The 26728-nt window shown below is 50.3% G+C and overlaps 2 protein-coding genes across 2 annotated transcripts; both read right to left on the bottom strand.

Moving 5' to 3' along the window:
* Positions 1-2143: 2143 nt before the first annotated feature.
* Positions 2144-8840, bottom strand: LOC113975424 (transmembrane protein 45B-like). The gene is made up of 6 exons (XM_027699404.1): positions 8719-8840; positions 5070-5274; positions 4605-4817; positions 3767-3951; positions 2972-3117; positions 2144-2706 (listed from the first exon to the last, which is right to left on the bottom strand). The coding sequence occupies exons 2-6, from the start codon at positions 5254-5256 to the stop codon at positions 2577-2579; spliced, it is 861 nt and encodes a 286-aa protein (XP_027555205.1). The 5' UTR covers positions 5257-5274; positions 8719-8840; the 3' UTR covers positions 2144-2576.
* Positions 8841-13097: 4257 nt separating this feature from the next.
* Positions 13098-24226, bottom strand: LOC113975398 (transmembrane protein 45B-like). Its single transcript, XM_027699361.1, has 6 exons — positions 24185-24226; positions 18072-18273; positions 17381-17593; positions 15815-15999; positions 14765-14910; positions 13098-14077 (listed from the first exon to the last, which is right to left on the bottom strand). Exons 2-6 carry the CDS (start codon positions 18253-18255, stop codon positions 13960-13962), a joined length of 846 nt encoding a protein of 281 aa, XP_027555162.1. The 5' UTR covers positions 18256-18273; positions 24185-24226; the 3' UTR covers positions 13098-13959.
* Between the last annotated feature and the right edge of the window lie 2502 nt (positions 24227-26728).

Genomic DNA, 26728 nt, shown 5'->3' with positions numbered 1-26728 from the left:
GATGGTGTTGGGGGAACAGTGGAAACTTTCCTCATTGCTTGCACATCACCCAGTCATGGAATCCCAGAATGGTCTGAGTTGGAAGGAAGCTTAAAGCTCATCCAGTCCCACTCCCTGCCAAGGGCAGGGACACCTTCCACTAGCCCAGGTTGCTCCAAGCCCCGTCCAACCTGGCCTTGGACACTTCCAGGGATGGGGCAGCCACAGCTTCTCTGGGCAACCTGTGCCAGGGCCTCCCCACCCTCACAGCCAAGAATTCCTTCCAGTATCCCACCTAACGCTGCCCTCTGCCAGTGGGAAGCCATTCCCCCTTGTCCTGGCACTCCAGGCACCCTCAATGAGTTTTATTCCCTTCCAGCTTCAGTGGGACAGGTGTTACAGAAGATGCCAATCTCACACCCAGGCTGGCTGGGAACTGCTCTACAAACACAGTTACAGCCACAACAGCCTCATGTCTTCTTTCTACTCCATTGACCCAACCAACCTTGCTCATATCTCAAATACAGGACAGCTCTGTCACCCAACACGATGACAGGTAATTTTGAGTGCCCTGTCCAAAGAAACCCTGTTGGGCTTGGAGCATGATCCCACTAAACCTGTTAAAACACACAGCTGGATGATCACTAAGTGTTTGCTCTTATTTACATCTATTCAAAGAAAAAAGAAACATCCTCACTAAAACCTACATTTTATGCAGCAAAACCCTCAGTAAGAGATTCAGCACTGCAAAGGTAACTCCAGGGCAGGAAAAACAACCAGTAAAAAGTAACATTACTGATCAAAGGGGAAAGAGATGGGTTTTGCCTTTCTTTTCAATCAAAGCTCAGTACATCAGGTTGTAACCTCTGCATGAAGCTTCCTGTTAATGGCAGCCAGTCTATAACAACTTGACACAGTGACCCCACTTCTGGGCCCAGGAGGATTATTAATAATCAGAGCACATCACAAGCTCTCACTCTGGTACGGGAGATCAACATCAGCCCCAGTTAAAGACAACCAGATCCTGGAGAAACCAGTGCTCAGAAGGCCAGTTTGCTTTAGAATCCCAAATAACTGTCATGTCTGTGCGGGTGTCAAATGTGGGAGCCCAAAATGCTGCACTCACCTTGGTTTCTTTGCTCCTCAAGGTTCTTTTGTGGACAGCTGCCAGCAACACAAAGCACTGATCTCCTTACAGCCCTGCTCCGAAAGGAGAAAATACAAAAATAAAATACAAGAAACAAAATAAAATACAAAAATAAAATAAAATATGCAATGCTTACTCTTCCAAGGAGCTCCCATGGGGCTGGGACCTGCAACCACCTTGAGCCAAGAAGGATGTTTCTGACTATCCCAAACTTGCTTGAGTTTTTGGAGCTGTGCAGCCCAACAGGGACGTGTCCAGACTAAACAGGCTCTTGCACCTCTTAGAGGAGGACAGTAAAGGTGTTGAAGGATGGTAAAAACAATGCTGTTTGTGCTGGCCTGTTCACCCAGCCCAGCCCTTAGCCAAGCATATGGCACAAACATTTTAGATGCTGATGATGAACTTTTTGATGATGATTAGTGATGTTCCCTCACTAATCCTCCTTAATGACATCTTTGAAATTTGGTTTTGATCTCAGTGGCAGGAAGCACCTCCCCACACTGTTCTGCTGCAAACCAAAGGAGACACCAACAGCAAAGCAGACACCCAGAACTGAAGGGTTTCTTTGGAAGTGACCAGCTCCAGGGAGGGAATAAAGCTGTTGGAGAAAAGCTGAGATCACTGCAGGGGTCACACTTACCAAGACTATCCATATGCCCAACCCCTACCAGCTGAAGCCATGATCTTGCTTCAAGGGTCTCTCTCCAAGCTGGGCCCTGCCCAGCAAACACCCTGTCTCCCAGACACGCCAAAATCCATGCCAAACCTCCTTCCTCACCCATCTAACTCTGTTAAAAACAAGCAGAAGAGCAGCTGCCTGCCAGTGCACGCGGGGCACCCTCCGTCCTTTCCATCCACTGCCAACCCCCAGGCAGATGAGTCCATGTTAAACTGCACACAGTCCCATCCCTCCAATATTTCACCCACCCCCAAACCATTCTGAAGCCAACGCTGCCTTAGCCATGCCTTTGGCCTCAAGGCATTGTATTCAAGAGATCCATCGAGGTGGTGTGTTAAAGTACTTTATTGGATACTCTGCACATTAAGCTTTGTACAAAAACCTCTCCATCAACACCAGAGTGAGTGACAGCCACCAGGAGCTTTGAACACTGGCTCAGCTCCCTTCTGAAGAAGCAGAAGTGAAAGCAATGTTAAAAAAATAGCCAGATTAGCCACACCAAGTTGGACCCCACCAGCAAACCAGCCCTGCAGTCTGAGCTGCAGCGCTGAGGATTAAAACCTCCCTCCCAGACAAGTCTGGTTTGCTCCTGTGACCAAAGGGATGCACAGAAAAGGCTTCACAACTCCTGCTGTGCTCTGCCTCGGGGTCCTGCCTCCCACTTCTGATGCTCCTCCATCAAGTGCCACTGTAGTTTATCAAGACTAATTAAAAATCTCATCTCAAGAGCTCTAAGCCAGCAGGGAAGAAATTTTCATGCCTGCCAGGGCCTCATTTGTCTTCCGAGCTGCTCTCGGGCAGCAGGGCACTGCGGGAGCCCTTGGTGCCTCTGCGCAGGCACAAACCACAGTCCAGCTCCACGTCGATGTCCCCGAACTTCAGCTGGCAGGACTCGTTGCAGCTGCAGGAGAGACAGTGACAGTGGTCAGGTGAGCAGCAGGAGCTGTCCTTGGCTAAGTCCTGCTAAGGACTGTCTGCCCTGCAGTGGCATCGAGCTCATCCTTCCCGGCCGAGCCACGCTTGGACACTCACGGACACCCACTTTTCTCATCCCATGACACACACTACTGAAGGATTTCCCAGCCTAGCATGGGGTCTAGGGATTGCTCCTGGCCCCCCAGCTCCTGCACTGCTCCAGGCCCCCCAGGCCCCTCTCCCCCACGTACCAGCGGGATGCAGCTGCGTTGGTGCCCACGACGGCGAGCGCGCCCAGGTAGTGCCAGCAGAAGCACATGGTGAGGAAGGTCAGGTTGCTGGGATCGGTCTGATCCCAGCCTGGTCCTCCCCAGGGAGGGGACAGCACAAACCCAATCTGGTCACAGACAAAAGAGATGTCAGGCTTTAGCACATCCCTCTTCTTTTCCTCCTGATTTTAGCCAAGCTGTTGCAGCTGACTATGAGCACAATTAACCCCAAGTAACACCTGGAGCACTGCCCTCGACACCCCCAGGCACCCTTGTGTCTCCAGACTGACACAGGGGTGGGTTTCAGGAGGAGATGGATTCTCTGCAGACAATCCTTAGGGTTTGCAGGGCAGCCCAGCATGCCCAGAGAAATATGATGTCCCAAAGGTGACATTGCCAGGCTGTGCATTTCCCCCTAGGCCCAAAACTGGCTGATTACATGAGAGATTTCCAGATGTTTCCAGTTACATGGAACAAGCAGAGGAAGAAAATGGACCTAATGAAATGAATAAAAACTCTTGATTTTGGTTTCCATCCCTTTTGGGCTCTGATTTCCATTTTCCAGCCATTTCCAGGTCTGTCCACGCTGCCTACTACACATGCACTTCTCCACAATGACAGCTCTGGCACCAAACCTCATTTCCTCTTCTTATTTACCACGACACGCCAACCAGCCTACATGATTAACCCCAACAGATGCACCATGAGGGGCAGAGCAGCCCTGCTCTGCTCACCTTCCTGGGTGCAAAGCTCAGAAAACAATGGATACACACGGACCTGCCAAAGCCAAGAGCCCTGCAGAAGGAAGGAGCTGGTCCTGAAGGTCTCCAGGATGATGTGGTCTCGGAGGAACACCTCCAGGAGGGCACAGAGGGCTCCAGCAAAGATGGCCATGGCCAGCAGGGAGTGGAGGTGGTGGTCCAGTGCAGCATCGCTGTAGTCACGGAAACAGAAGAGCAAACCTGGCAAGATCCACACTGTGTTAGCAAGGACACTCTGGGATCTATTCTTTTAAAAAAAAAAACATTTGAAAACAGACAACGCTCTAGATTTTGCCACGATCTGCCTGGTGGGAAGAGCCAGACATCAACCAGGTTGCTGTCCCAACCTTCACCCTGCAAACACCACACAGCCCTGGCACTTGGGTCTGTTCAGGGACCCCTGTGCCCCAGCCAGAGCTGTAGGGCTGCCAAGAGGAGCACAGGGCTGGGGACCTTGAGCTTAGAAGATGGTGGGGAGCTTTGCATCAGAATTTGTCCCTCTGTGTATCCAATCAAGGCGGGGGGACAACACCTTTTTGTGACTCCAGAGAGAGCCAGCTGCTTGTCACCAGGAGCAGCACATCCCTCGAGCATCCCCTGTACACATGGGCCACCCAGCTGGATGGAATCCTTCCTATAGCTGGGTTCACATTTAGGGAGGAACAGGGAGGGGGTGACTTCAGCACACAGCCAGTGCCATCACACCTCCACAAACCTTCCAGCTCTGCCTGCACGAAGCCTTGCTGGTCCCAGAACAGCCCAGGAGCTGTCACACATCTGTCACACACCCATGAGCCCCGTGGTGCTTCCCTGTCCCGTGTCCTGCCTTGCCCCAGGCACCAGGTGGGGCTCACCTTCGATGAGCAGAGCCACGGACAGCCAGAGCCGGTCCAGGCCGGGCGGCAGCTTGAGCCGGGACTGCGAGACCATGTCCATGATTCCAGAGAGGAGGAAGAAGAGGTAGATGGTGGAGTAGTGCCAGTGGGTGAGGTCTGTCCAGCTGTGTGTCTTGGGGCTGTACAGCTGCAGGTGGGGACCGGTGGGGACAAACTGCTCCACCAGGATCCCTGGACAGAGAGGGGAAAGGTCACCCTTGTCCTTTCACACAGGGGAAAGGACAAGGCTGCAGGAGAACTTCCCTGCAGGGCTGAAGCCATAATAGTGTTTGCCCAGAGGAAAACATCACAGTGTGCAACCAGCACATCCCCAAGCCCTCCCACACCAGCTGCAGATGTTTCCCATTATAAACAGCCCCAGTCTTACAGACAAAGCAGCTGCACCATCATTAGATATCGGGGCAGAGACTCATCATCTCTTACCTACTAGAGCAAAGAGAGCTTTGAGAGCCCCCTCAAAGATCTCTGCACGCTGGGTCCCAGAGCTTGGCTGTCCCTCAGCATCATGTTTCCTCCTCAGGTACTTCAGGGGGTACCTCACGGACCACCAGAGACCAAAGGCGAGGAAGAAAGTGCCCCGGAGGGCACTGCCGAGGAAACTCGTTGGCATCGGGCTCGTGTTCTGCACCTGCAGGGACAAACAGTGCCTGGGGACTGACCCAAGGGAGATGTTGGGCTGCTCCCTTGCTCAGCATCCCCAGGGATCCACATCCCAACACAGAGGGTGTACATGGCTCTGCCATCAGCTGCAAACGGGTAATACCAGAGGTGGGACATCACCGTGGGGGAGCTGCCACTCTGCCCCACTGTGCACACGTGTGTGTATAGATGTGGCTGCACACATAAAGTCATCAGGACTTGGTGCCAGAGAACAATATATAATATAGCACCCAAGAAAGCGTAACACCCAAGAAAACATAACAAAGTTTTTCCCAATAAAAAGCAACATGACAATTATTTCCTTAGACCATAAACTCCCTCCAAACTAGGCAATTACCAGGGTGTGAATCCAGCCCTGGATTCAGGAGCTCCAGCCAGCCAAGGCTTTGGCAGGAGGAAGCAACCCAGGAACCATTAACATTTCCAAAAGGAGCCTCATGTATATTCCACATAACCTTTGTCTGACACAAGGGAAGAGATTTCATCTCCAGAGGAAGAGATACAAGACTAAAAGCCTTGACATTAAGTGGGATCAATGCCACCGAGCACCAGGGAGGATGGAGAGGAGCAAAGGTATAGCAAATTTATATCCTGCAAAGTATTTAAGCCCATACCCAAATTCCTAAAAAAAAATCCTAGTGCAGCAAGTGCAGAGGGAATAAATAATGATCTAAGTGCTTAGAGCAGTAAGCCTTTGATACTACCTTGGGATGGTCTTGTCCCTTCCAGCAAGACCTCTCTCCTTGCCCTCTGTAAGCTTCTACCACCTAAGGAGGACTCACTTTTCCCCTCCACATGGTTTTCCGGTCCTTTTCTACAGCTGGGATGTGCAGAGAGGAAGGCATTACTCATCCCAAAGCTCCCACACCGACCTGCCCTTGCATCACAAATCACATCCTCACCGTGTTTATAAATACCAGAGCAAATTGCAGAGGCTGGATGAACAACTCCAGCACGTTCACCGAGTCCTCCCACACTAGAAAGTAATTAGGCACTGCAAAATGTGGGTAGGATGTGGCAAGTGCCTGGGGGGAGGGAGAGCTCTGCAAGACGTCCCTGGTCGGGGCTGCAGCACCCAAGTTGGTTGGACTGGCTCAGCCCTGAGTGGCAACCATGGGTTTGGATGTGGAAACCATCATCATCCATTGCATCTGTGGGACACAGACAATCCAGGGAAGGCTCAAAACTGTGTTAAGGTTTCCTTCCAGGAGGGAAGTTACTAAACAGCCTTTCAGGGAGGTGAGAAACGCCCCATCCATGAGCTGGTTTGAGGACCAGGGATGGCTCTCTGCTCTATTTTGGGTGCCCACATTAGGGTGAGGTGGCTCATGCCCCAGGAGAACCCAGGTCTTTCCTGATTATAGCCTGGACACCCAGTCCAGGGCACTTATCTATCCTGCACAGACACCTACATGCTAGAGTGACTAACAACAAATGCGATTAAAGCCTGTTTAGGCAGCACACAATTGCACGATATATAACCAAATTTTACCATTGTCCTGTTGTGACTGCCAGGGCAACAGCCTGGGGCTGGAGTCAGGAGCGTACCCTGATCCAGAGACATGTCAGGAACGTTAATGTGACATGATTAACTGGAGGAGAGGAGAGCAGAGACATCCCAGAGCCCAGAAATGACAAATGACGTGTTCCCCCTGCAGCTCCAGAGGGTGTTCCAAAGTCACAGCAGCATCCAGCATTAACCCAGGGATCCATCACCCCACATCCATCAACCATCCCCCCTTCACCTGAGTGACCAGCAGACCCAACCCACTGTTCCAGAGCTGTCCCTGGGATCTCCTACCCTGACCATCCCAATCCCCAGCAGAGCAGCCTCGCTCTACAGGGCCAGGGACCCTTTTGCTTTGAAACCTCTCAGCAGCTCAATCCAGCAAGGCTTTGGGGAGCTGCCATGAGTCCCCTTTGCTTCCCAGCACCTGGACACAGCACTTCATCAGCCAACACACACCACAGAACCCCTGAATGGTTTGGGTTGGAAGTGATCTTAAAGGTCTCATCATCCCACCCCCTGCCATGGGCAGGGACACGTTTCACTAGACCAGGTTGCTCCAAGCCCCATCCAACAGGGCCCTGGACACTTCCAGGGATCCTGGCATGTCCTGGGGCATCTCTCCCTTAGCAGGGATGTCCCAAACCCACCCTTAGTCAAGCAGAAGTGTGCATGTAACCCAATCAAAAAACCCCCACCTTCTTTTATAAAGCAATCACTCTTTTGCAGTGAAACCAGACATGTTTCCAAGCAACAGTCCATTTGCACAGCTCATATACTTGAAGCACAGGAAACATCCACAGAGCCCCTCAATCAGCCCAGTGAGCCCAGCCCTGACACCCCTCACCCCCAGCTGCCCCCACCCCGGCACTGAGCCCACACTCACATAAAAGCTGATTAAGCTTCCAGTGAGCAGAGCCAGGGAAGAGCAGAGACACAGGGTTATTTATTCCTCCTGTGAGCTGGTTTGTCTGTCAGAGCCCCTGAAATATGGCTGCAGTCAGAAGTTATTACCTGAGCTGCCCTTCTCCCCCCGCAGCTCTCGGGCTGTGCTGCTCTGCTTTAACATCCATATGGGAGCTGCCTGCTCTGCTTAGGAAGCCTCTCCTGACTGCTCCCAGCCTGCCCAGGTTCAGCTCAGGAGAGACAGCATTCCTGCCCAACTTCCAGGCTCTCCCCTGGAGCCATTGCAGCTCCAGATCCATCACTATTCATGATTTTGACCCCACTTGCCCCAGCTGATGAGGGGGATCGATGCTCAGAGGGTGCCATCCCTGGGGATACACAAGCATTCCCTACAAGCACCCCTGGGTGCAACCATCAGCATCCCAGAATAGCCACCTTGTACACAGATGGCAAGACCAGCACCTGGCCATGGATGTTTGGAGGGTCTCCCTTATGTGGATCGTCCTCCATCCTTGGACACTTCCAGGGATGGGGCAGCCACAGCTTCTCTGGGCAACCTGGGCCAGGGTCTCACCACCCTCACAGCCAAGAATTCCTTCCCAATATCCCATCTAACCCTGCCCTCTGCCAGTGGGAAGCCATTCCCCTTGTCCTGTCCCTCCATCCCTTGTCCCAAGCCCCTCTCCAGCTCTCCTGGAGCCCCTTTAGGCATTGGAAGGGGCTCTAAGTTCTCCCTGGAGCCTTCTCTTCTTCTCCAGGCTGAACAACCCCCATGCCCTGCCATGATGTACCTCCAAAACACAACGAGCCCCTAAAAAGGGGATAAACCCATATATTTCTGGCAGACTGCCTCCATCAGCACCACTTCCACCACCATCATCACCCTGAACTTTGGTCTCCGAGAGATGGACTCTCCACACCTCCCTTCTTCCCAAGCTCCAGCAGCCACAACCATCCCATGGCACAGCTGCTCACTGGTGTATGGGTGGAAAAGTTTACCTGTGACTCCTGCCTGTCCTTCTCCCTCTCCAGAAGTGTCAGCAAGGAGGTTATTACTCGGAAGTGGCAGATAAAGGGAGAAGTCAACACGGGGAGGTGGCCCTCAGACAGGATGTTTGGAGCTGAACATCCTGCGGGCCAGTTCAAAGCACGCTGAGTCAACCAGCTTTCCCAACCCGGGACACCTCCTGTCTGCTCTTAAAAAAACAACCAGCAACTCTCCTGCATTTTGCCACAAAAATCAGGAGGAGCAGCCAATTCCTGTTCCCATGGCAACCATGTATATTCAGTTCTTATGATGGGTTTTGGGATGACCGGGAAAAGAGCCAAGAAAAGATAAGGCTGCAATGTGGTCTGACAGGGCCAGGCCCTGCTGGAAGTCTGAACTGGGTTGCCAGGGACATGATAACCCTTTTAGGGGATCCAACCATATAAAAGTTGCCTGAGGGCAGGAGATTTTCAGCCAGGAGCTCACAAACCAGAGCAGAACCTTTGTGAGCTCCACCTCCCAGCCCACAGCAGCCAAGAAGAAGGGGACGATGGCTCTCTCTCCCCCCCAGAACATGGGTTGGCAGGACACAGCAATCTGTTTTACTCCTTTTTACCTCTCTAAAACTCAACACGGCCCAACACCAAGCAGCCACAGACACAAACCATCTCTGACCTGCCCATCCCACTGCCAAGGACTGCACAGAGGAGCAAAGCAAGTGCCTCAAGGCAGAGAAACCCCACGGGCCACCCCAGTGTCCCCATCTCCCTCCACAGCACTGAACTGATGGTGCAGAAACGCTCAGCATTGCTCTGGAGCCCTGTTCAAGCCCCCAGCCACAGGCACTAAAAACCACTCAGCACATTCCCAATGCAGGATTTCTCCTGTGGAGTTGTGTGAGTGTTTCTCTCCCATAAAACCAACCCAAAGCCACCCCCAGCAAACCCGCAGGACAAGCCGTGCTCAGTGCCACACACGGGAGCCCAAGGCTGGAGCAGCACAGAAGCAAAGCAGCTTCACAACCCTCCCCAGGGTGATGGGCTGTGCTCCAGCACAGCCAGAAAAGCCACCAAGCCATAGCCAGGAGCTCTTATTCCCATTATCTCCATATCAAGTGGGAGGAAGGAAGGAAAACAAGAGGCTGGTGGTGGTGCTGGCACACAACCATGCCATACACCCATCACTGCTCATCTCCAACAGTGCCTGAGGAGCAGGATGTGTGACAGAGGGATGAACACACCTGAAAAAGGGTCCTGGACCAGCAGGGAAGCCCAGAGCAGCAAAGGGGCTTCCACAAATGCAGTTTCACCCAAGTTTAAGCTCCAGGAACTTGTTATAACGTTGAATCCAAGCACAGGGAGAAATACAACCCTCACAGGAGCTCTTCCTTACACACCTACCCCTGAAAACAATACAGAAAGGGAAACATACCTTTTTTGCTGGAAAAAACCCAGGAGCATCATCAGGGACCTCTTTCAGCTCAGTTTTCCTTTCTGCAACCACCCACCTCTACAAAGCACTACTCCAAAGGGCAGCTTAGCACAAAGCCCTTTCCCAGGCAATAGGAGTCAAGTCCTTGGGGAAAGTGGGGAAAGGTAAGCAGGGAGAGCAGCAGCTGGAGAGTGAGGGGAGAAAACAAGGCCCAGCTGAAAAGTACCTGCTCAGAGGATCAATGTGCCTTTTTCCATGGAATTTAAAGGGCCAGCAAAGAGTGAAGCTCATAGAGAAAGTTTCTATGAAAAGGCAAATTTGAATTACAGACAGTGAAAGAAGTTTTTGGTGCGTTGAATGGTTGGGGAACAGGGGTTTCTACCCTTTTGATCATCCCCACGAGAAAAATGAGGGTGAAACTGTGAGAAGTGGTTGTGAACAGCCCTGTGAGGAGAGACCTGGAGAAAGGATGGCAACCCCCCCCAAATCCCAGAGTCGGTCACACACACCACATGTGCTAAAATCACTGTGGGCACAAACAGATGCAATTGCATTCCAGTTCCAGCACATGCCTGTCCTCCTCTTCCTCCCAGGGAGAGACTGGGGGAGGCAGATCTGTGTGCCACACCCTCCAGCTTCTCTAATGTCCTCGAGCTAAACTCTGAACTGAATTTGATTCCATATTTTTGTGTCCCTCTTTTCCTTTTTCTCTCTCAGCTGTAACTGCAACATCCTCTCCCTGAAGGTTCATCATCAGCCTCGGTGCTAATGAAAAATGTGATAATGTTTGCCTCCTTCCCGGGGGTGGCAGGAGGCACAATCTAATTAAAGGTTTGCCAGCAGCTCAAGTGCTGCAGATGGATGGTTGTTTGGGAAGTGCAAAGGATTATTATTATTATTATTATTATGACGAATGCTAACACCAGATTTCATAAACAGGCAACAGGGGAGGTGAAGCAGGTGGTAAAAGCATAGGCAGGACTTGTTCTGCTGCCCACACCTTGATCTCAGCCCTGCTTTAGTGTGGTGTGCAGGGAGATCCTATCTCTGCCCGAGGAATGAGTGGCTCGTGGATGGGCTGTGCTGGGCTCTTGATGAAGGGTTTGTCTTTCCCGTGGCAGGAAGAGCCAATTGCCAGGAAATTTGGCTGCTCTGGGGAGTGTTGTCTGTGCTCCTTTGTAAGAGAAGGGCAGGACTGGTGGGAGGATCAGCAGCTCCTTCCGGCCGTGGATGAGCAGGTCACTTGAATGACAAAATTCAACATCAGTTACACAAGAGAGAAAACATCTCTGGGACATCCCACAGGGCATCCTGCTCCTTTTACAATTGGTGTGGCTATGGATACAAATGCATCCCCCAACCCACTCCAGCTGCATGGCCAGTGGGTCCAATACAAAGACACTATAATCCAATTTATGGAATCATAGAATTATTTAGGTTTGAAAAAAACTCCAGGATCATCAAGTCCAACCTACGAGTCCAGCCATCATATGCTGAAAAAACAACAACTGGTTGATATTAAAGTTGTGCTAAAAGCAATTCTCCCTGTAGGACTGTCCTAAAATATCTATAGGAAATAAATGCCAGGATGGCTTGTGGTTGCACCCCTCTGTATAATAAACCATCTCCAGACCATTCACTCAGACACCTTCATGCCTTTGGGGACCTAAACTATTTACAAACATGTTTTTTAGCTAAAACGAAAATCCTTAATTCTCACCCAGAAATGAACCCCAATTGTAGTTCCTTCCTTAATCACAGGATCTCTCCTCATTCACTGACCTTCATACCTTGGGAAAGAATGTGCTCCAGAGCTGGAAAACAAATTAGTGAGAGCTCTGCTGACAGTTCTGGGATGTTTGTAGAAGCATGGAGTTAATGAGGCAGACAGAAACTATTCCAGACACCGGGTGCTGCAGAGGGAAAAGGTGTTTTGTGGCCACATAGTGACAAGGGCCAAGGATTGAGAGCAGCAAGGAGAGCTGTGAAGAATTAAATAAACCCTCTCCCACTTTCAAAAGCAAGGAGTGCTTTCAAAAACCAAAGCCAGCTTTCATCTGTGTGCCCTGGGATGGAAAAACCTCTGGCTTTTGGACGTGGGGTGGCTGCAAGGTGACTGCAACCAGCCTTGAGTATGCTCCTGGTGCCACCTGCTAATGCCCTCCTCTGGCTGTTTACTGGCAATAGTGATGCTTGGGCTGGTTCCTGAAAGAAAATAATTTGGAGGAGAGCAGAAATAATTCAGGGGCCTTTTTGCTGGTCAATGAACCGATCTCTGTCCTGCAGCACTGCAGTGACTCGGTTTGTCACCTTCCACCTGCCAATAGGAGGTGGCACCTGCAAAATGGGTTGTGTCTCATTGCAGCAGCAAGAGGAATTCTTGAGATTTAGAAAAGCTATTCTGCTTTGGCAGAAAAAGAAACATCTGCAAAATGCTCCTCATGTTCAGCAGTTGCAACTGAGATTTTACTGTGGTGTTTATCAGATGGATTTAGGGAGATGCAGCTCTGCTGCTTCACTCTCCTCACTCTGAGTCTGCACCTCCCAGTATCCAGCCCTGCACAATAACCTGGCTCAGCAGTGGGAATACAGGAAAGCTGGCATTCAAGGAAAGCTGGTTAGTCTTTATAGCACTGTTAATAGCACTAAAATCCAGGCTGCAGCTCTGGAGTCTGCAACAGGCTCTTTGCACATGGGGAATGGGGGTTAAAAGATGCCTTCCCTTGGACTTGCCAGGAGCTTCTTTGCTGTGCAGTCATGAACACGAGCACAAAAATCAGCTGCCATCCATCCCCCTCATTTCACAGCAGGGAGAAAACCTCAGTGCAGAGCATCCTTCCTGCCCCAGGCATTGAGACATAAACAGTTACAATTCACCTCGTGCTATAACATAAATATATATATTTATTAATATATTTATTATATTTACTGTTTTTAATCCTCATACTCGCTACTGGCATATTTTCCTCCTGAATAGGAGGTGACATTTCCAGTCACTTTTTGCAAGAAATTAGCTGGCAAAGGCAGCCTGAAAACAAACCCTGTGCCTGTTTCATCTCCTTTCCAAGCTGAGGGGGTTTATTTTCAATGGAAAACTGGGACGTTTCATGACTCCCTGCTGCTTAACCGTGTATGTTACAGTCCTCCAGGCTTTGCAGGTCTGAGGGATGGATTTGTCTACGCTATTATTACACAGTCTATAATTTATCAGACTTAAATTTAAGGATATCAGCTCAGTGAGGATTTTTATTTCCCATTTATTCACTCTCTCAGCCTTTAAGTGAACATGAAAACGATTAACAAAACCCCTCTTTAGTTCAAAGCTGCAGTGATAACATTCATATTGCGTACAATCAAGCCCTGCTGGTGCAAAAATTGCCATAACCTCACATTCCACACTCTTTTTCTCATCCTCTTCGGGGTGGTGCCTTGCTCCAGAGGTACCTGACCTCAGCCTGGAGGTTTCCTTGACTTCAATCACAGCAGGTCAAAGTCTCCAGATTCTTGGAAAAGTCAGGTGACCAAAGGATGCCCTCCATCCCTATGGAAACACACCTGACAACCCATGGGATGAAGCAATCTTGTCATGTTGAATTTTCATGCTTCATTTTGTTGTTGAAAATCACTTAAAATGGTGCTTGCCCCTGAGCTGGCAATATCTGTGTACGGATGGAGGGCTCCTGCCCTCACAGGCTCAACCTGCTGCCCCACAGCACAACAGTGGCTCCTCTCACTCCTCCAAAACAGAAATATTTCATTAGGATTTTTTTCTTCTAGAAAACAGATTGTTCGTGTATTTGGAGAAGAAGTTTGCAGCCTCTTCACTCTTCATCAGAGCCACTCAGGAAGGTGGCCTGGGGGCTGGGGTCACCCTTCTGCTGCCGGACCCCCAGGCTGATGTAGGGCTCTCCACTGCTTCTCCTGAACCTCTGGAGGCACCTGTAGCACAGGAGCAATAAGTCATTGATAGCAAAACCCCCAAACTAATGCCACTTACCACAATTCTCATGTAGAGGTCCTGAAATGATGTTGATGGGGGACTGAGGGGTTTTTATTCTGTATAAAGTCTATTTGTTGCCTTAAACTGGACTATCCCTTCTGTAGCCCACACAACAGCCCTTAGAAAACCCCTTAAAGTGGGATAATGTCCCCTTCCCATCCCCTGGGAAAAGCCACGCTGGGGGCTGGAGCTGCTGAACCATCAGACAGTGCTCTCGTCCCTCTGATGATTCAGTGATGGCCAACTGCTTCAGAGTCCTTGCAAGGGAGGGGACAAAGTGTCAGGGGGACCTGGAAATGTTTTCATTTCTCTATTGAATTAAAGTTTGACTTCAGCACTCAGTGCAGAGGGAAAAAAAGTAGTATGACTTCCAGGAGCAGCTCTGGGGGCTCCATTATTTGACTTCTCCCTGTTTAATGCCTGTGCTTCCCACTGACACTCTTTTGCATTCTGTGCACAAATACTGTGTGTGCTTGTCACCCTGCCCTCAGACGTGCTGGAGTCTGAGGCTGCTTATTCAGCTGTGACTTTGTACTCTAGAAAGGGCTGGAGTACATCTGTGTCCCACTGCAGCCACCCCCATCCCTGCCCATCCCACTCCTGCCTCAGTTCCTGCCCAGCCATACCAGTAAGTGAGGGTGTAGTTTATAGTCAGGATGACCACAGCGGCTGCCCAGTGCCAGAAGAAGCACATGGTGAGGAACATGATGTTGTTATGGTCCTCCTCATTCCACATTGGACCCCCCCATGGCTGGAAGAGCACGACTCCAATCTGGGTGGAACAAGAAATTCATTAAGTTGGGGAGAAAATTGTTAGAGAGTCCCAGAATCTCAGACCGGTTTGGGTTGGAAGGGACTTTAGAGATCATCTCATTCCACCCCCTGCCATGGGCAGGGACACCTTCCACTCAGGTTGCTGGACACTTCCAGGGATGGGGCAGCCACAACCTCATCCACCCTCACAGTGAATCACCTCGATCCCCGTGGTGACTGAGGGTCTGAGACAGTAAAGTCCAGCCTTGCAGTGAGAGGCTACACAAAGCCAGTCTGTGCCCCAGATCTCTCTTTTTCTGTATGATATCCAGACACAACTGTCTCTGGGCATTGCAAATTCTGAGCCATCCTTTAAACCCCCCAAATTTAGTATTTTACAAACCCAGCCCTGTTTCTAACCTCTGAATAAAGGCTGGTTCGAGTCACTGGGGCTGAGAAAGGGGAGGGGAACTCAGATTATTTTCAGCAGCTTAGTTTTGGGAGCGATTATCTCCAATTGATTTCTTTGCTTCTCCAACTTCTCCCAAAGCGAGCAGCTGGCTGTATCTTAACTCAGCCATTTTATTGCTGGGGGGGGGTTGCATCTTCCCACTAAACCAGAGGGAGGGCTGCAGGGTGCATTAGACACATTAAGCAATTAGTACTTGGTTGTTAGATACTGCAAAACGTTGCTCACTGGCTTTCGCTTTTCCCCCCAGAGAAGCGATAAGCCAAGACTAACAGCTCTTTCAGCAGGAGCAGCCAGCAGAAATGACCTGTGAGAAGTAAATTCTCAGTCTGGGTTATGAGCTATTTATGAAGCCAGCCTGGCAAAATTATCCCTCAGAGACATGTGATTGGTATGTGATGTACAGCTCCTTCTCCTCTGTCCCCACTGCTCCCTCTGAGCAGGCACAACTGACCTGCCAGAACCACGTTCCCTGGACAATGGTGAGGCCAGCTCTGAACATCTCCAGGACAATGTTGTCTCTGAGGAAAACTTCCAGCAGGATGCTGCCAGCCCCAGCAAAGATGGCGATGAGCAGCAGGGAGTGGATGTGCTGATCCAACATGGGCCGGTGGAGGACGTGGTAATAGAAGAGAAAACCTGTCAAAACACATGTCCTGCTTAGAGCAACAGCAGCAACACCAACTGTGGCCACAGAGCAGAGCAAATCAACTGCCTGGATGGTAAACTGAGAGAGGTCACCATGTAAAGAAGGGACTCCACATGGCACCATCCCTCTGGGTCTCCTGGTATCCCACCATACTGGAGGGATGAGGTGCCCAGCCTTAGGGCAGGAGGATCTGAGCAATACAGGAACCAAAGACAGGCTGGTTTTCTTCCCCCATCAGTGCCATCACTTCTCCCCTCATAACCAGGTTTCTGCTCTGTCCTACTTCACCATTTCTTGGGAGCTGTAAATGATAAATTTCCTGTTATTACAAGCCAACTTTGCCTGCTGAGGTGACCCTGCTGCTGCCTCAAAAGTTCCTGTGATCATGAAGGGGAAAATAAGAGGAGATGTGCAGTTTCTATATAAGCAAGACCTTCTTTTCCCATGGTGAGGGTTGGAACTAGATGAACTTTAATGTCCCTTCCAGCCCAAGACTTCATACGATTCTGTGATCCAAGAGGGGTCTGGAATCCTGGCTGGCAATTTGCAAGACAGCCAGAAGACAGAATGATATTCATGATGGGCTGTAGCCGGAATAAGTCACTTCAATTTGCCACGTGCCCCTCAAGCAGATGAGGCTGACAGTGCCTGCAGAGCAATCCATGGCTCTCAAGGGGAGCCCAGGGCAGGGGAACAGCTCTGAGCATGTCAGATGATGCAGCAGCCACCAGCCATTCATCACGAGGGAGCTCATTCTGCTGCTCTACACCACGGTCTCCCCAGAAATCCCAAACCAGAACCTACTGATGCCTGTATTTCCTATCTAATTCCAGACTGTCCTGCAATAATATATCACCTACAATGTGTAGGACCTCCAGAGGCTGGAGTAATTCCAAGTAATATTCCAGTCAGGCAAGGCAAATTTTAGTCCTTCTCTGACTCTGTCTCACTTGGTGTGTTCAGCTGGAGAAGAGGAGACTGAGGGGAGACCTCATTGCACTTACATTTTCCTCGGAAGGGGCAGAGGAGGGGCAGGGACTGAGCTCTGCTCTGGGGGGACCAGGGACAGCACCCAGGGAATGGTTGGAGCTGTGCCAGGGCAGGCTCAGGTTGGATCTCAGGAAAAGGTTCTTCCCCCAGGGGCTGGTTGGGCACTGCCCAGGCTCCCCAGGGCAGTGGGCACAGCCCCAAGGCTGCCAGAGCTCCAGGAGGGTTTGGATGATCCTGTGGGGCACAGGGGGTGACTCTTGGGGCTGGGCCTGTGCAGGGCTGAGGGTTGGACTGGATGGTCCTTCTGGGTCCCTTCCAACTCAGCGTGTTTTGTGATTCTGTGATCCCTCCCCAAATTAAGCACCACCTTCTTCTACCAACCTTCGACAAACACGGCCATGGACAACATGAGGCGATCCAGGCCCCGCGGCACCGCCTGGGAGATGTAGGTGAGGACATCCACCAGCCCGGAGAGGCCGTAGAACAGGTACATGGTGGTGTGCTGCCAGTTCATCAGCTTCACCCAGTCCCGGCCGGCCCCGCTGTACAGGTACAGGTGTGGCCCGTCCGGCACGAACTGCTCCGCCAGCATCCCTGCACAGACACACGGCAGCTGGGGCTTGTGGGGAATGCTGGGTCATGCTACTCACTGCTGCTGGAGGCTTCTGAAGCAACAGCTTCAGGTTTGCATTAGGGAGAAAAGACCGCAGGAGAAACTCAGGCCTATTAACACAAGCTCAGCTTTGGGAAGGGGGACAAGATTTGGTCTTTTCACATCAAACTCTGCCAGAGATTAAGGCAACATGAACATCAAGGATGCATCCAGGCTGCCCAGGGAAGGGTGGAATCACCATCCCTGGAAGTGTTCAAACACATATGTGGTGCCCAGGTTCATGGTTTAGTGGTGGAGCTGGCTAATGGTTGGACTTGAGGATCTTAGAGGTCTTTTCCAACCTTAATGATTCTCTGGTCCTTCCATATCTGAGCCAGTTTGTCTGGAGTCAGGGCTCCAGTGCAGTCATCACTGCAGGCTGTGAATTTACCCACATGGCAAGTGAAATGTAAGCCTTACCTATGAGAGCAAAGACAATTTTTATTCCCCCTTCCATGGCATCCACGCGCTGGAAACTGTAACTCCTGTGGGATTTCTTATTTGCTTTCTGGCTGAGGTACTGCAGAGGGTATTTCACAGACCACCAGAGCCCAAAGAGCAGGAAGAAGCTGCCTGGAAGTGCGTGACCCTTGAAATTTGCCATCCTGACAACCTTCTCTGGCTACAAGGCAAAGAAAAACAATGTCATTATTCAACTTACACCAGTTATTTGGCATAACACTGGGAAAAATAGGATTTCCCTTGCACGGAGGCCTGGAAAAGGGGTAAACGCCAGTGAGTTTCTTTAGCTCCTTGAATAGCCACAGAAGTCCAAAATGTTTTAAAATTCCTGAAATTATTTCAGCCCATAGAGGGGGGAAATATACTCTGTATTTATTCCACAAACCAAAGCATTTTGTTAAAAATAGAGCTTCCCAAAAGCTGCTGGAAACAAAACACCGTGAGTTTGGGCAAACCAACCAACTCACTCCCCGCATCCCGACCTCCTCACACTCTTCCCTCCCCAGGGCACCCCTAAGGCAGAATTTGCAGGGAGGATCCCAGCCAGGCTGCCCCTCAGTGCCAGAGCACACCTCTCCTCTCCCCACCCCCCCCAAGTTTGTAGGGAGCCAGGGGACCCATTTCCTGGAACAATTACACCAATTAAGCCAGGCTGGCTCCTGTTTGCCATTTGCTGGTTTGCTTAATTAGGTGGAGAACTGATTAGTTCTTTCATGTGGGCTCCAGCGTATGTTCAGGGCCCGCCTGGGTGTGAGGGGGTGCCAGACCAGGCAATTGGGACGGTTGGAATTGATAACAAAGGCTGTGCTGCCGGTGCCCAGGACGTCCTTCTCCAGCCAGTGACCTCCTCTCCGTGCTTAACACCGGGCAGAAACCATCCCCCTCGTGGGGTGGATGCTTTGGAGCTGGACCAGAGCTCCCCATCCCAGGCACCCACATCCTGATCATCCTTAAACCACCAGCGGCATTTTGGCCTTCATTCTCCACTCACTGGAAATATAAACCAAAAATGCTCTTCTGCTGTTGCACAAAGATAATTTGGGTTGAATATGGCTCACTGCTGTCAGCCTTGGAGAGGGAGAGCCGTTCCTTGGCCTTTATTAATATCTGATTTCAGTCAGTTTGTCCCAGGGACACCTTGTTTCATCCCTTGAAGTCCATGGCTGGTGCAGGTACCATCTCCCAGGGGTGCCTGTCCCCAGGCAGGAAAATCCACTGCGTTAGCCCTGTAGCCAACCTGCCTGATCTGAGCTGGTTTAACCAAACAGCTCATCCAACACCTGGTGGGGAGCAAACATTGGCTCCTTGTGCAAACACCACCCCAGAACGTGCAGCTACGCAAGGCAGTGACGGGCTGATGCCCTTGTGGTCACACCAGGCTGGTCCCACAGTCCTGCCCTCACCAAACACCTCTGAGCTACCAGTGGGTTCAGGAACATTAATTTAGGAGGGGACTTTCTAAGCTGTGCACGGAAATGGTGTTTTCTCCTGTACTCACTGGCAGCTTTGCAGGTTGCTGTGAGCAGCACTGCAAAGGCTCTGCCTTAATTCATGACTTCAAAGGAGAGATGTATTGACAGTGGGTACATCGAGTAATTAAACAGAAAATCAAAGCAGTGCTGGCACGGTCCAGTGGGTTAATATAATCATCCCTGTAGTCCTGTCAAACAGACAACCAGGGAATGGAAGCATCCACCTGGATCCCTGTGGTTAAGGGAGCAGCATTCCCGAGCCAGGGAGAGGGTTGGAAAAACCTGTATTTTCTGGGTGAGCAGAGAGTCCCATCAGGTACCTGCAGTGGGGGTAAAGGCTTTAAACTGAAAGAGAGGAAAGTTAGATCAGATACAAGGAGGAATGGTATAAAATCAGGGTAATGACTGGAAGCAGAACTAAATCCACCCCAGAATACCACAACAAGAAGTTCTGCAGCCATATTATGCCACGTTAATGGTATAATTATAAAAGGACCACAGCAATGCGTAGGCAAACATAGAACTCTATGATGTAGCTCCAGCAGTTACATGTTAAAAGCAGATACACAGTGAGACCTTTGATGGAGGATGGTTTTTTGGCCACAGCACCTCAGCTGCTGTCAGTCTGTAGGGCTGGGTTTGATGAGCTCCTGCAGGTGCAGATTTGGCATGAGGAGAGACCCAAACCCTCTCTGGAAGGCTGGAAACAGCTCCATTAGTTCCAGGTACACGTCAGTGTCTTTTCACCTCTCATGTCACCTTGAGAGACACATCTCAGGGTTTCCCTGCTGAGATCAACACAGTCAAACCGGGTTGACCTGAAGGATACCCTCATTAACCCCCATTAAAGAGCAGTTAGATGGAGCATGCATGTCCACCTCACAGTGTCTGCACGAGCTGGGCTGAGCTCGGTGGGGCGATGGGGGCTGTTGTGGGGTTGCTGGAGTCCATTCCTGCCCGATCCCTCACTAGCAGGAATCACGTGGCTCAGCTGGGACATGTGACCAGCAAAACTCTTTCTCCTGCTTCTCTTTCTCCTCTGAAAACATGCAAAGGTAAGCACAGGAGAAAAACCAGCCACAATTATGTTTGTGCCCCGGGGCACAAACAGCCCCTGTTTATCCCTACAGCTCCTAAGGAAGTGAGACTTGCCTGCAATCAGCAGGGAAAAGAACAAGCTGGAGGTCCAGTGGATGCTGAGGTTGGTGGCCACAGCCACCTTCCCAGGACATCCCTGCTGAGTGTGACTTTGCCCCTTCCCTCATCCCCTGGCCCCGTGTCCGATGACAGACCCGTGTCCCCGCTGGCCTGTCATTAGTGCACTTTACCCGTTTATTACGATGCCCTGTGCTGCGTCAGCTTAATGATTTACTGCTTCATCTGCTCTTATCACCTCCCTGGGGAGCTGGTTCCTTCTTGGCTCACAGCTAATGCACCAACCACCCAGAGAGGCAGCCAGGAGGATGGTGAGGAGCCCAGTGAGACTCTCCCCTCCTCCTCTTGCCCTACTCTGGCAGCCACAAAACCTCTTTTCAGCCAAACCCTGGGCCATTTTACTTTTCCAAGTGTCTCGTTTGCTTTACTGAGGTTTTGGGGGTTTTTTTAAAGGTTTTATTACTGCATTGATAGTGACTCAGTCAGGGCACCACTTCCATTTCCCCAGCTTGGAATTGCAGTCTGAAGTTCACCAGTGGAAACAGCTCACAGCCATCACCACTACAATTAACTCCGCCCTTCACCCTCTGTAAATCAGGCAGTTCAGACACACCACAGCTCGTTGCTTGCTGCGGGACCTGCACTTGGCTTTGGGAGCAACTGTGGGTGACAGAGACGGTCCCCAGGGAAAAGCTGACTCAAGGAAGAAGAGAAATGTCTTGGCTTGCAGAAAAAAAACCAACCGAGGCTGAGCTGGGGAATGCCACTGAGATGTGTATCTGGAAATAACAAAGCCATTTCCAGAGGGGGTTCAGGTCTCCTCTCATGCTGAATCTGCAGCTGCAGAAGCACATCAAACCCAGCCCTTCAGACTGACAGCAGCTGAGGTGTTGTGGCCAAAAAAACCATCCTCCATCAGGCTGGTTCCCCTGAATGTTCTCTGTGTGTATCCCTGAATACAACGCAACCCACAGTCCAAATACTGCACCTGGGAGAGAAGGCAGTGGTTCAGACACAGAGAGATCTGTGCCTCTGAGGACAGAAAGATGACACCCAAAAGATGTCAGGAGAGGCATCACCAACAAAGAAAAGCTCTCCTGTATCCTGCACCGCCTCACTCCACTGCCAGCACTGGCTTATTTGTCTGCAGAGACATTTCTAATCATAGCAGCACTTCCATTAGCTCCCTCAGGAGCTGGATCCCTAATGCATTAATGTCAGGCTAAAACCCCATTCTGAACCATTTCATCCCATTATGGTCAGGTTTTCTCCTCTTTGCCTTGCCCATGCCGGGGAGCGTTAACAGGGACACTGAGCAATCATGTCCCTCATCTTGGCGAGCCCAGATGTGTCTGCAAAGCCAGGAAAGCAACTTTTCTGCCTCTAAAGGATCCTTAGGGGTTTTGGACTTAGGTTAAAAAATTATCATCATCATTGGAAACTATTAAACGCAATTGTCAGGGAGTATCTGAAGGACCATCAGGTGCTGCAGGAGCTTGTACAGTGACTGCAGAGACACAGAGAAAATAGACTGAGATAATCCAACCCACTGAAATGGGAAAATTCAGTGGGGAAATTCAAACTGGGATGAAAGCTTTAAACTCAGGATGCTGGACCTGAGGTCTGTTTAATAGACACATCTGAAAAGAGTCACTGGGGGAGAGAGACACGTAAAAACTGGTGATGGACAGATTATACTGCTCTCTATCTCCTTTATGCTGCCTTTCTTTGCCTGTTTTATAAACTCCTGTTTCAGACTCTCCATCCCAATCCCTGCTCCAAGCCCTGCCATCAGGGAAGCAGCAAGAAGCAGCTCCAAGTTACAGCCCAGCAGAGAGAGCTCAGAAATAAAACAAATTAGCTCAAGCCATCTTAATTACGGGGGCTCAGAGCAGGCACTTCATCACCCTTTTCCTTCTCTTTACGACCTGCACTTGTTTGTTTGTGGTTTTACAGCACTGAGGTTTGAATTTAAAAATTATCTGTTTGGGGAAATGCACACTACCATCTTAAAAGCCATTTTTCTTCACCTCTGCAAAATGCTTAAGTGATTAAAGCGCTTTCTAAAGGGGGTGGGTGCCATCTGTGCCCCAAACCGCTCCCTCTGGCTCTGAGATGTGCCATGATGGACTAGCCCTGACTCCAATAATCCCTATCACCTCACAGGTACCAACCCAAAATAAACTCAAAGCCACATTATCACCACCAAAAATGCCACAAAAATCAGTATTTATAGGATCCTAGAATTCCAGAATGGTTTGGGTTGGAAGGGACCTTAAAGCTCATCCAGTTCCACCCCCTGCCATGGGCAGGGACACCTTCCACTAGGTTGCTCCAAGCCCCGTCCAACCTGGAATACTTCCAGTTGTGGGGTGTCCACAGCTCCTCTGGACTCCACAGCTTCTTTGGGCATTTTCCAAAGAGAAGATTGCTTGTCCTAAAATTGTCCCAACTGCCCCAGAATGTGACACGGGGTAAGAGCTGTAGGTCTTCGACATCCCTCAAGGAAAACAACTAAAGAAACCATTTCCATTGCAATATATCCCAGAAATATCCAATTATTCACCTACAACACATAACCCTCAGCCTGCTGAGCGCCACGTCTGCCCCCTAGAGAGCTGTGGCCCCACAGCATCCCCCTCCACCAGCACCCTGTGCCTCCGTGATCACATCCTGAGCTGCCAAAGAGAGGGGTTGTTAGTTTTTTAGTGATAATCCAGTAGGAAGAAGGAAGAAACCCTTCCCCTGCAGGAAAAGCATCCCTGTCCATGGCAGAGGGGTTGGAACGAAATGAGTTTAAGGTCCCTTCCAACCCAAGCCATGCTGGGATTCTACGATTCTAACCTGCACTTTTTTGGGCACTAAAAGCGACTTCTCTGGGCAACTCTGCGGGGAGAGGAGCGTGGGGAGGGACTTTCTGGTTCAGTGCCCGGAGCAGCGATTTCGGCTTAGTTGCGAGGCGGAGGTTTCGCATTTAATTTGGCAGGGAGGGGAGCAGGGAGCCGGCGAGGGCTCCTCGCGGGCAGGGCTGGGGTCCGGGGGGGACTCGTTGCCCCCCGGCTGCCCCGCTCTCACGTTTCCCTGCTTTCAGCCCCATACACCATGTTTATTTTTCAACTTCCTCCTTGGAAAACGCTGCTGCGGGTTTGCCGGGCTGTCCCATCGCTCCCAGCCCGGCAGGGACAGCAGGAACCCTCCCGTGCCCCTCCAGGGTGCTGGGACACCCCGATGGCTTGGGCAGAGCGCATCCCCCCCCCCGCAATTTGCTTTCCCAAGGGGAGTCGGTCCAGGTTTACCCCACCCTGACCCCTCTCCTTCCTCCCTATGGGGTTTGGATCCAAATTGAGGGGTCCCCTAAGGGGCAGGCGGGGGGTTCCCCTCTCGTCCCATGGTGTGGGGTGACCTCCCCCTCCCGAGCCCCCTCCCCGTGCAGCAGAGCCTTACCTGCCCCGTCGATGCCGCTGCCACACCTGCTCCCAGGTGACCCGTGCTCCTCCCCTGCCCCACTCGCCTCCTCCCTGCCAGCCCTGGGTGCCCACAGCCTCCACAAACCCCAGCCAGGAGGGAAAAGTGGCCCTGGACACCAAAATTCCCCACTCCTGTGCACAACAGGAACTGTCATTTCCAGTTGCTCCCCCAAAACTCTTCTGTGAGTTCCCGACTTCTGGCTGTCTCAAGGCTTTCCCCTCAAAATCTTTATTTTCTCACATTTCACGCAATTATTAAATTTTCTTCTATCAGACCCCCCTGTCACCCACCCCATGCAGGGCCAAGGGAGCTGTGTGGGGCATTACTCCACACCCCAGGTCCCTGCATTCTTCACCCAAAAACACTGCATTATTAACTGGATTAATTCCTCCAAAGTTCTTCATTTTCTGTGGTTCCCAGGTTTGATGGATGCTCCTCCTGGGATCCCCACTCAGAACCCATATTTCAATCCAAACGCAATTTTCTGACCGGGCCTCCTATAAAACTGAGTTTATCCTTTATAATACTTTCCACTTTCATCTCCAGCCCTGCAAGTGCTTTACAAATGTTAAATAATTAACCCACACGACACCCTTGGGAGAGAGGGAAGCATTATTATGGCTATTTGTAAGGGAAACTCTGACAGGGCCTTCTGTGCTCCAGCCCTGGGTTTTACTCACTTTTAGGGAACATCTCAGCTACTTACAGCCCTGAGAGCAACTACACCTGCTACAGGGAATTTGTAGTAAGAAAGCTCGATTTTAATGTTTTAAATATTTTAAATATAAATACCACCCTGTTTTATAAACAACTTGAGGGTTAGATGTGCTGTCTGGAAATCCCCCGTCTTTTCCTTATATTGTTATATTATTATTTTGATTTATTAGCATCAAATCTATTCTCTCTCCCTGTCCCACAATGCTGTTTAAAAGGTAAATCTTTAAATAATAAATAATTAGCCATCAATCCATCTTTTCTCACCTCTCAGAGAGGTGGATGCTGCTGAAAAGGAGGAAGCATCCTACAGTCAGCCTCTCTTTTATCAATGGTGGGGTTGGATGCCCAAACCCTGTATGGTTTTAGGAGGTGGGATGATTCAAATGTTCCAGAGACAAAGGCCAAGCTGCAGGTACTTCTTGTCTCTCCATGAAATTGTTTCATGAACATCCCAGGAAGTGCTGACATTTTAACCTGTGTCCCACAAGCCCTGGAAGAAATCAGAATTAATCAAGGCATTTACACTCACCTCACACAGGAGGATTTAACCCAAAAAAACAACCCCCAGAACTGAGGTTGAGAAACAAATGGAAGCAAAAGAAGTGGTGAGATGGAGGGCCCGGGAAAATGAAGAGTTATTTAAGTGGGGAGTTGCTGGAAGTTCATGAAAAAAAATCCAGGGCATGTCCAAAACTGCAAATGAGACCCTAAAAATGCCACAGAAAATCTTAGTTGTGAGTGATGAAGTTCATGGAGTTGGTACATAAGAAGGGCTGAGTATGGTTAAAAACTAAACCTTTAGTTAAACCTGACTCTAAAATGGGAGTTTGTTCATGCCCAATGCTCTGCCAAGTCATGTTGGTGTTTCTTGGCTACCAGGAAATTTGCACCTTCAAATATTTGCAGAACCAAATCACGGGGTGTGTAGGGGGTGGATCTTACTACAAGGAAACAAACAACCTCTCTGTGTGCATTTATTGTAGTAAAGACCAACCCTGAGCTGGGATTAGGTGGAACCTCAGCAGAATATCTCACTTCCACATTGTCCTGAGCAACAATTTCCTGGTAAGACAAACCTGAAGTCACCTCTAATTTATAGCTGTATCTTCCTAGAGCTCAGGCACCCTTAAGACAGTTCCTTAAACAGCCTTGGAATCATATGTAAAGGCTTTGAATTCATCAAACCTGTGTCCAGTCTGGGCTCTCACCATCCATGGGAGCTGAGCTACCACTAGAATTCTGGTCAGCACAGCAGAACCAGAATAAAAAACCCAGAGATCAATTCCTAATTAGCAACATTTCTAAATCTCATTGCCTTCCCATGAAATCAGTCCAGAAAAAAATTCATAATTTCTATTCTATGAAATGTTGAAGCCTCCAAAAGCTGTTTTGTGCCCTGCCCATCTCTAATTTTCCACCTCCTGATGTCTATTTTCTCCCTGCTCATCCCACGCAGAACTGCAGCTCCTAAACACATCCATAGGAGCTCTGGCAGCAAACAACAGCCTGACAGTCTCTTCACACTGACATGCAAATCTGCAGGGAATCACCAAGAAAACAGGAATGTGCTGCCCTGGGAATCATCTCGGGATGCCCTCTGGGAAGATAAGATGGCACCTGCAGTCTCTACAGATGCAGTGTGTGATACAGGCAGTGGGAAGAGGAGGGCTCAGAAAGAGCTCAGAACTAATTGCTCAGAGAAATGGGGGAAATGATGGAGTGTAAGAGCCAGGAAATTAGTTCCCTTATTTTCCTGTGCTGGCAGAGGGGACTAGTGCCAGAGTCACCTGCCACGTGGACACA

Source organism: Neopelma chrysocephalum, unplaced genomic scaffold, assembly GCF_003984885.1.
Source record: "Neopelma chrysocephalum unplaced genomic scaffold, ASM398488v2 Primary Assembly neopelma1_138, whole genome shotgun sequence".
NCBI lineage: Eukaryota > Metazoa > Chordata > Aves > Passeriformes > Pipridae > Neopelma > Neopelma chrysocephalum.
This window is presented reverse-complemented; position numbering and strand designations above follow the sequence as displayed.

Bases quoted from the DNA above. Each gene is read 5' to 3' on its own strand.
- LOC113975424 (XM_027699404.1), bottom strand. From the start codon at position 5,256: ATGCCAACGAGTTTCCTCGGCAGTGCCCTCCGGGGCACTTTCTTCCTC. The intron at 3,118-3,766 runs GTCCGTGTGTAT...GTCTGTGACCAG, and splicing joins AGGGCTCTTGGCTTTGGCAG to ATTGGGTTTGTGCTGTCCCC. The intron at 2,707-2,971 runs GTACGTGGGGGA...TCTCTCCTGCAG, and splicing joins AACGCAGCTGCATCCCGCTG to CTGCAACGAGTCCTGCCAGC.
- LOC113975398 (XM_027699361.1), bottom strand. From the start codon at position 18,255: ATGGCAAATTTCAAGGGTCACGCACTTCCAGGCAGCTTCTTCCTGCTC. The intron at 16,000-17,380 runs GTTGGTAGAAGA...GTGTTTTGACAG, and splicing joins CATGGCCGTGTTTGTCGAAG to GTTTTCTCTTCTATTACCAC. The intron at 14,911-15,814 runs GTCAGTTGTGCC...TGTTCCACCCAG, and splicing joins AGGGAACGTGGTTCTGGCAG to ATTGGAGTCGTGCTCTTCCA.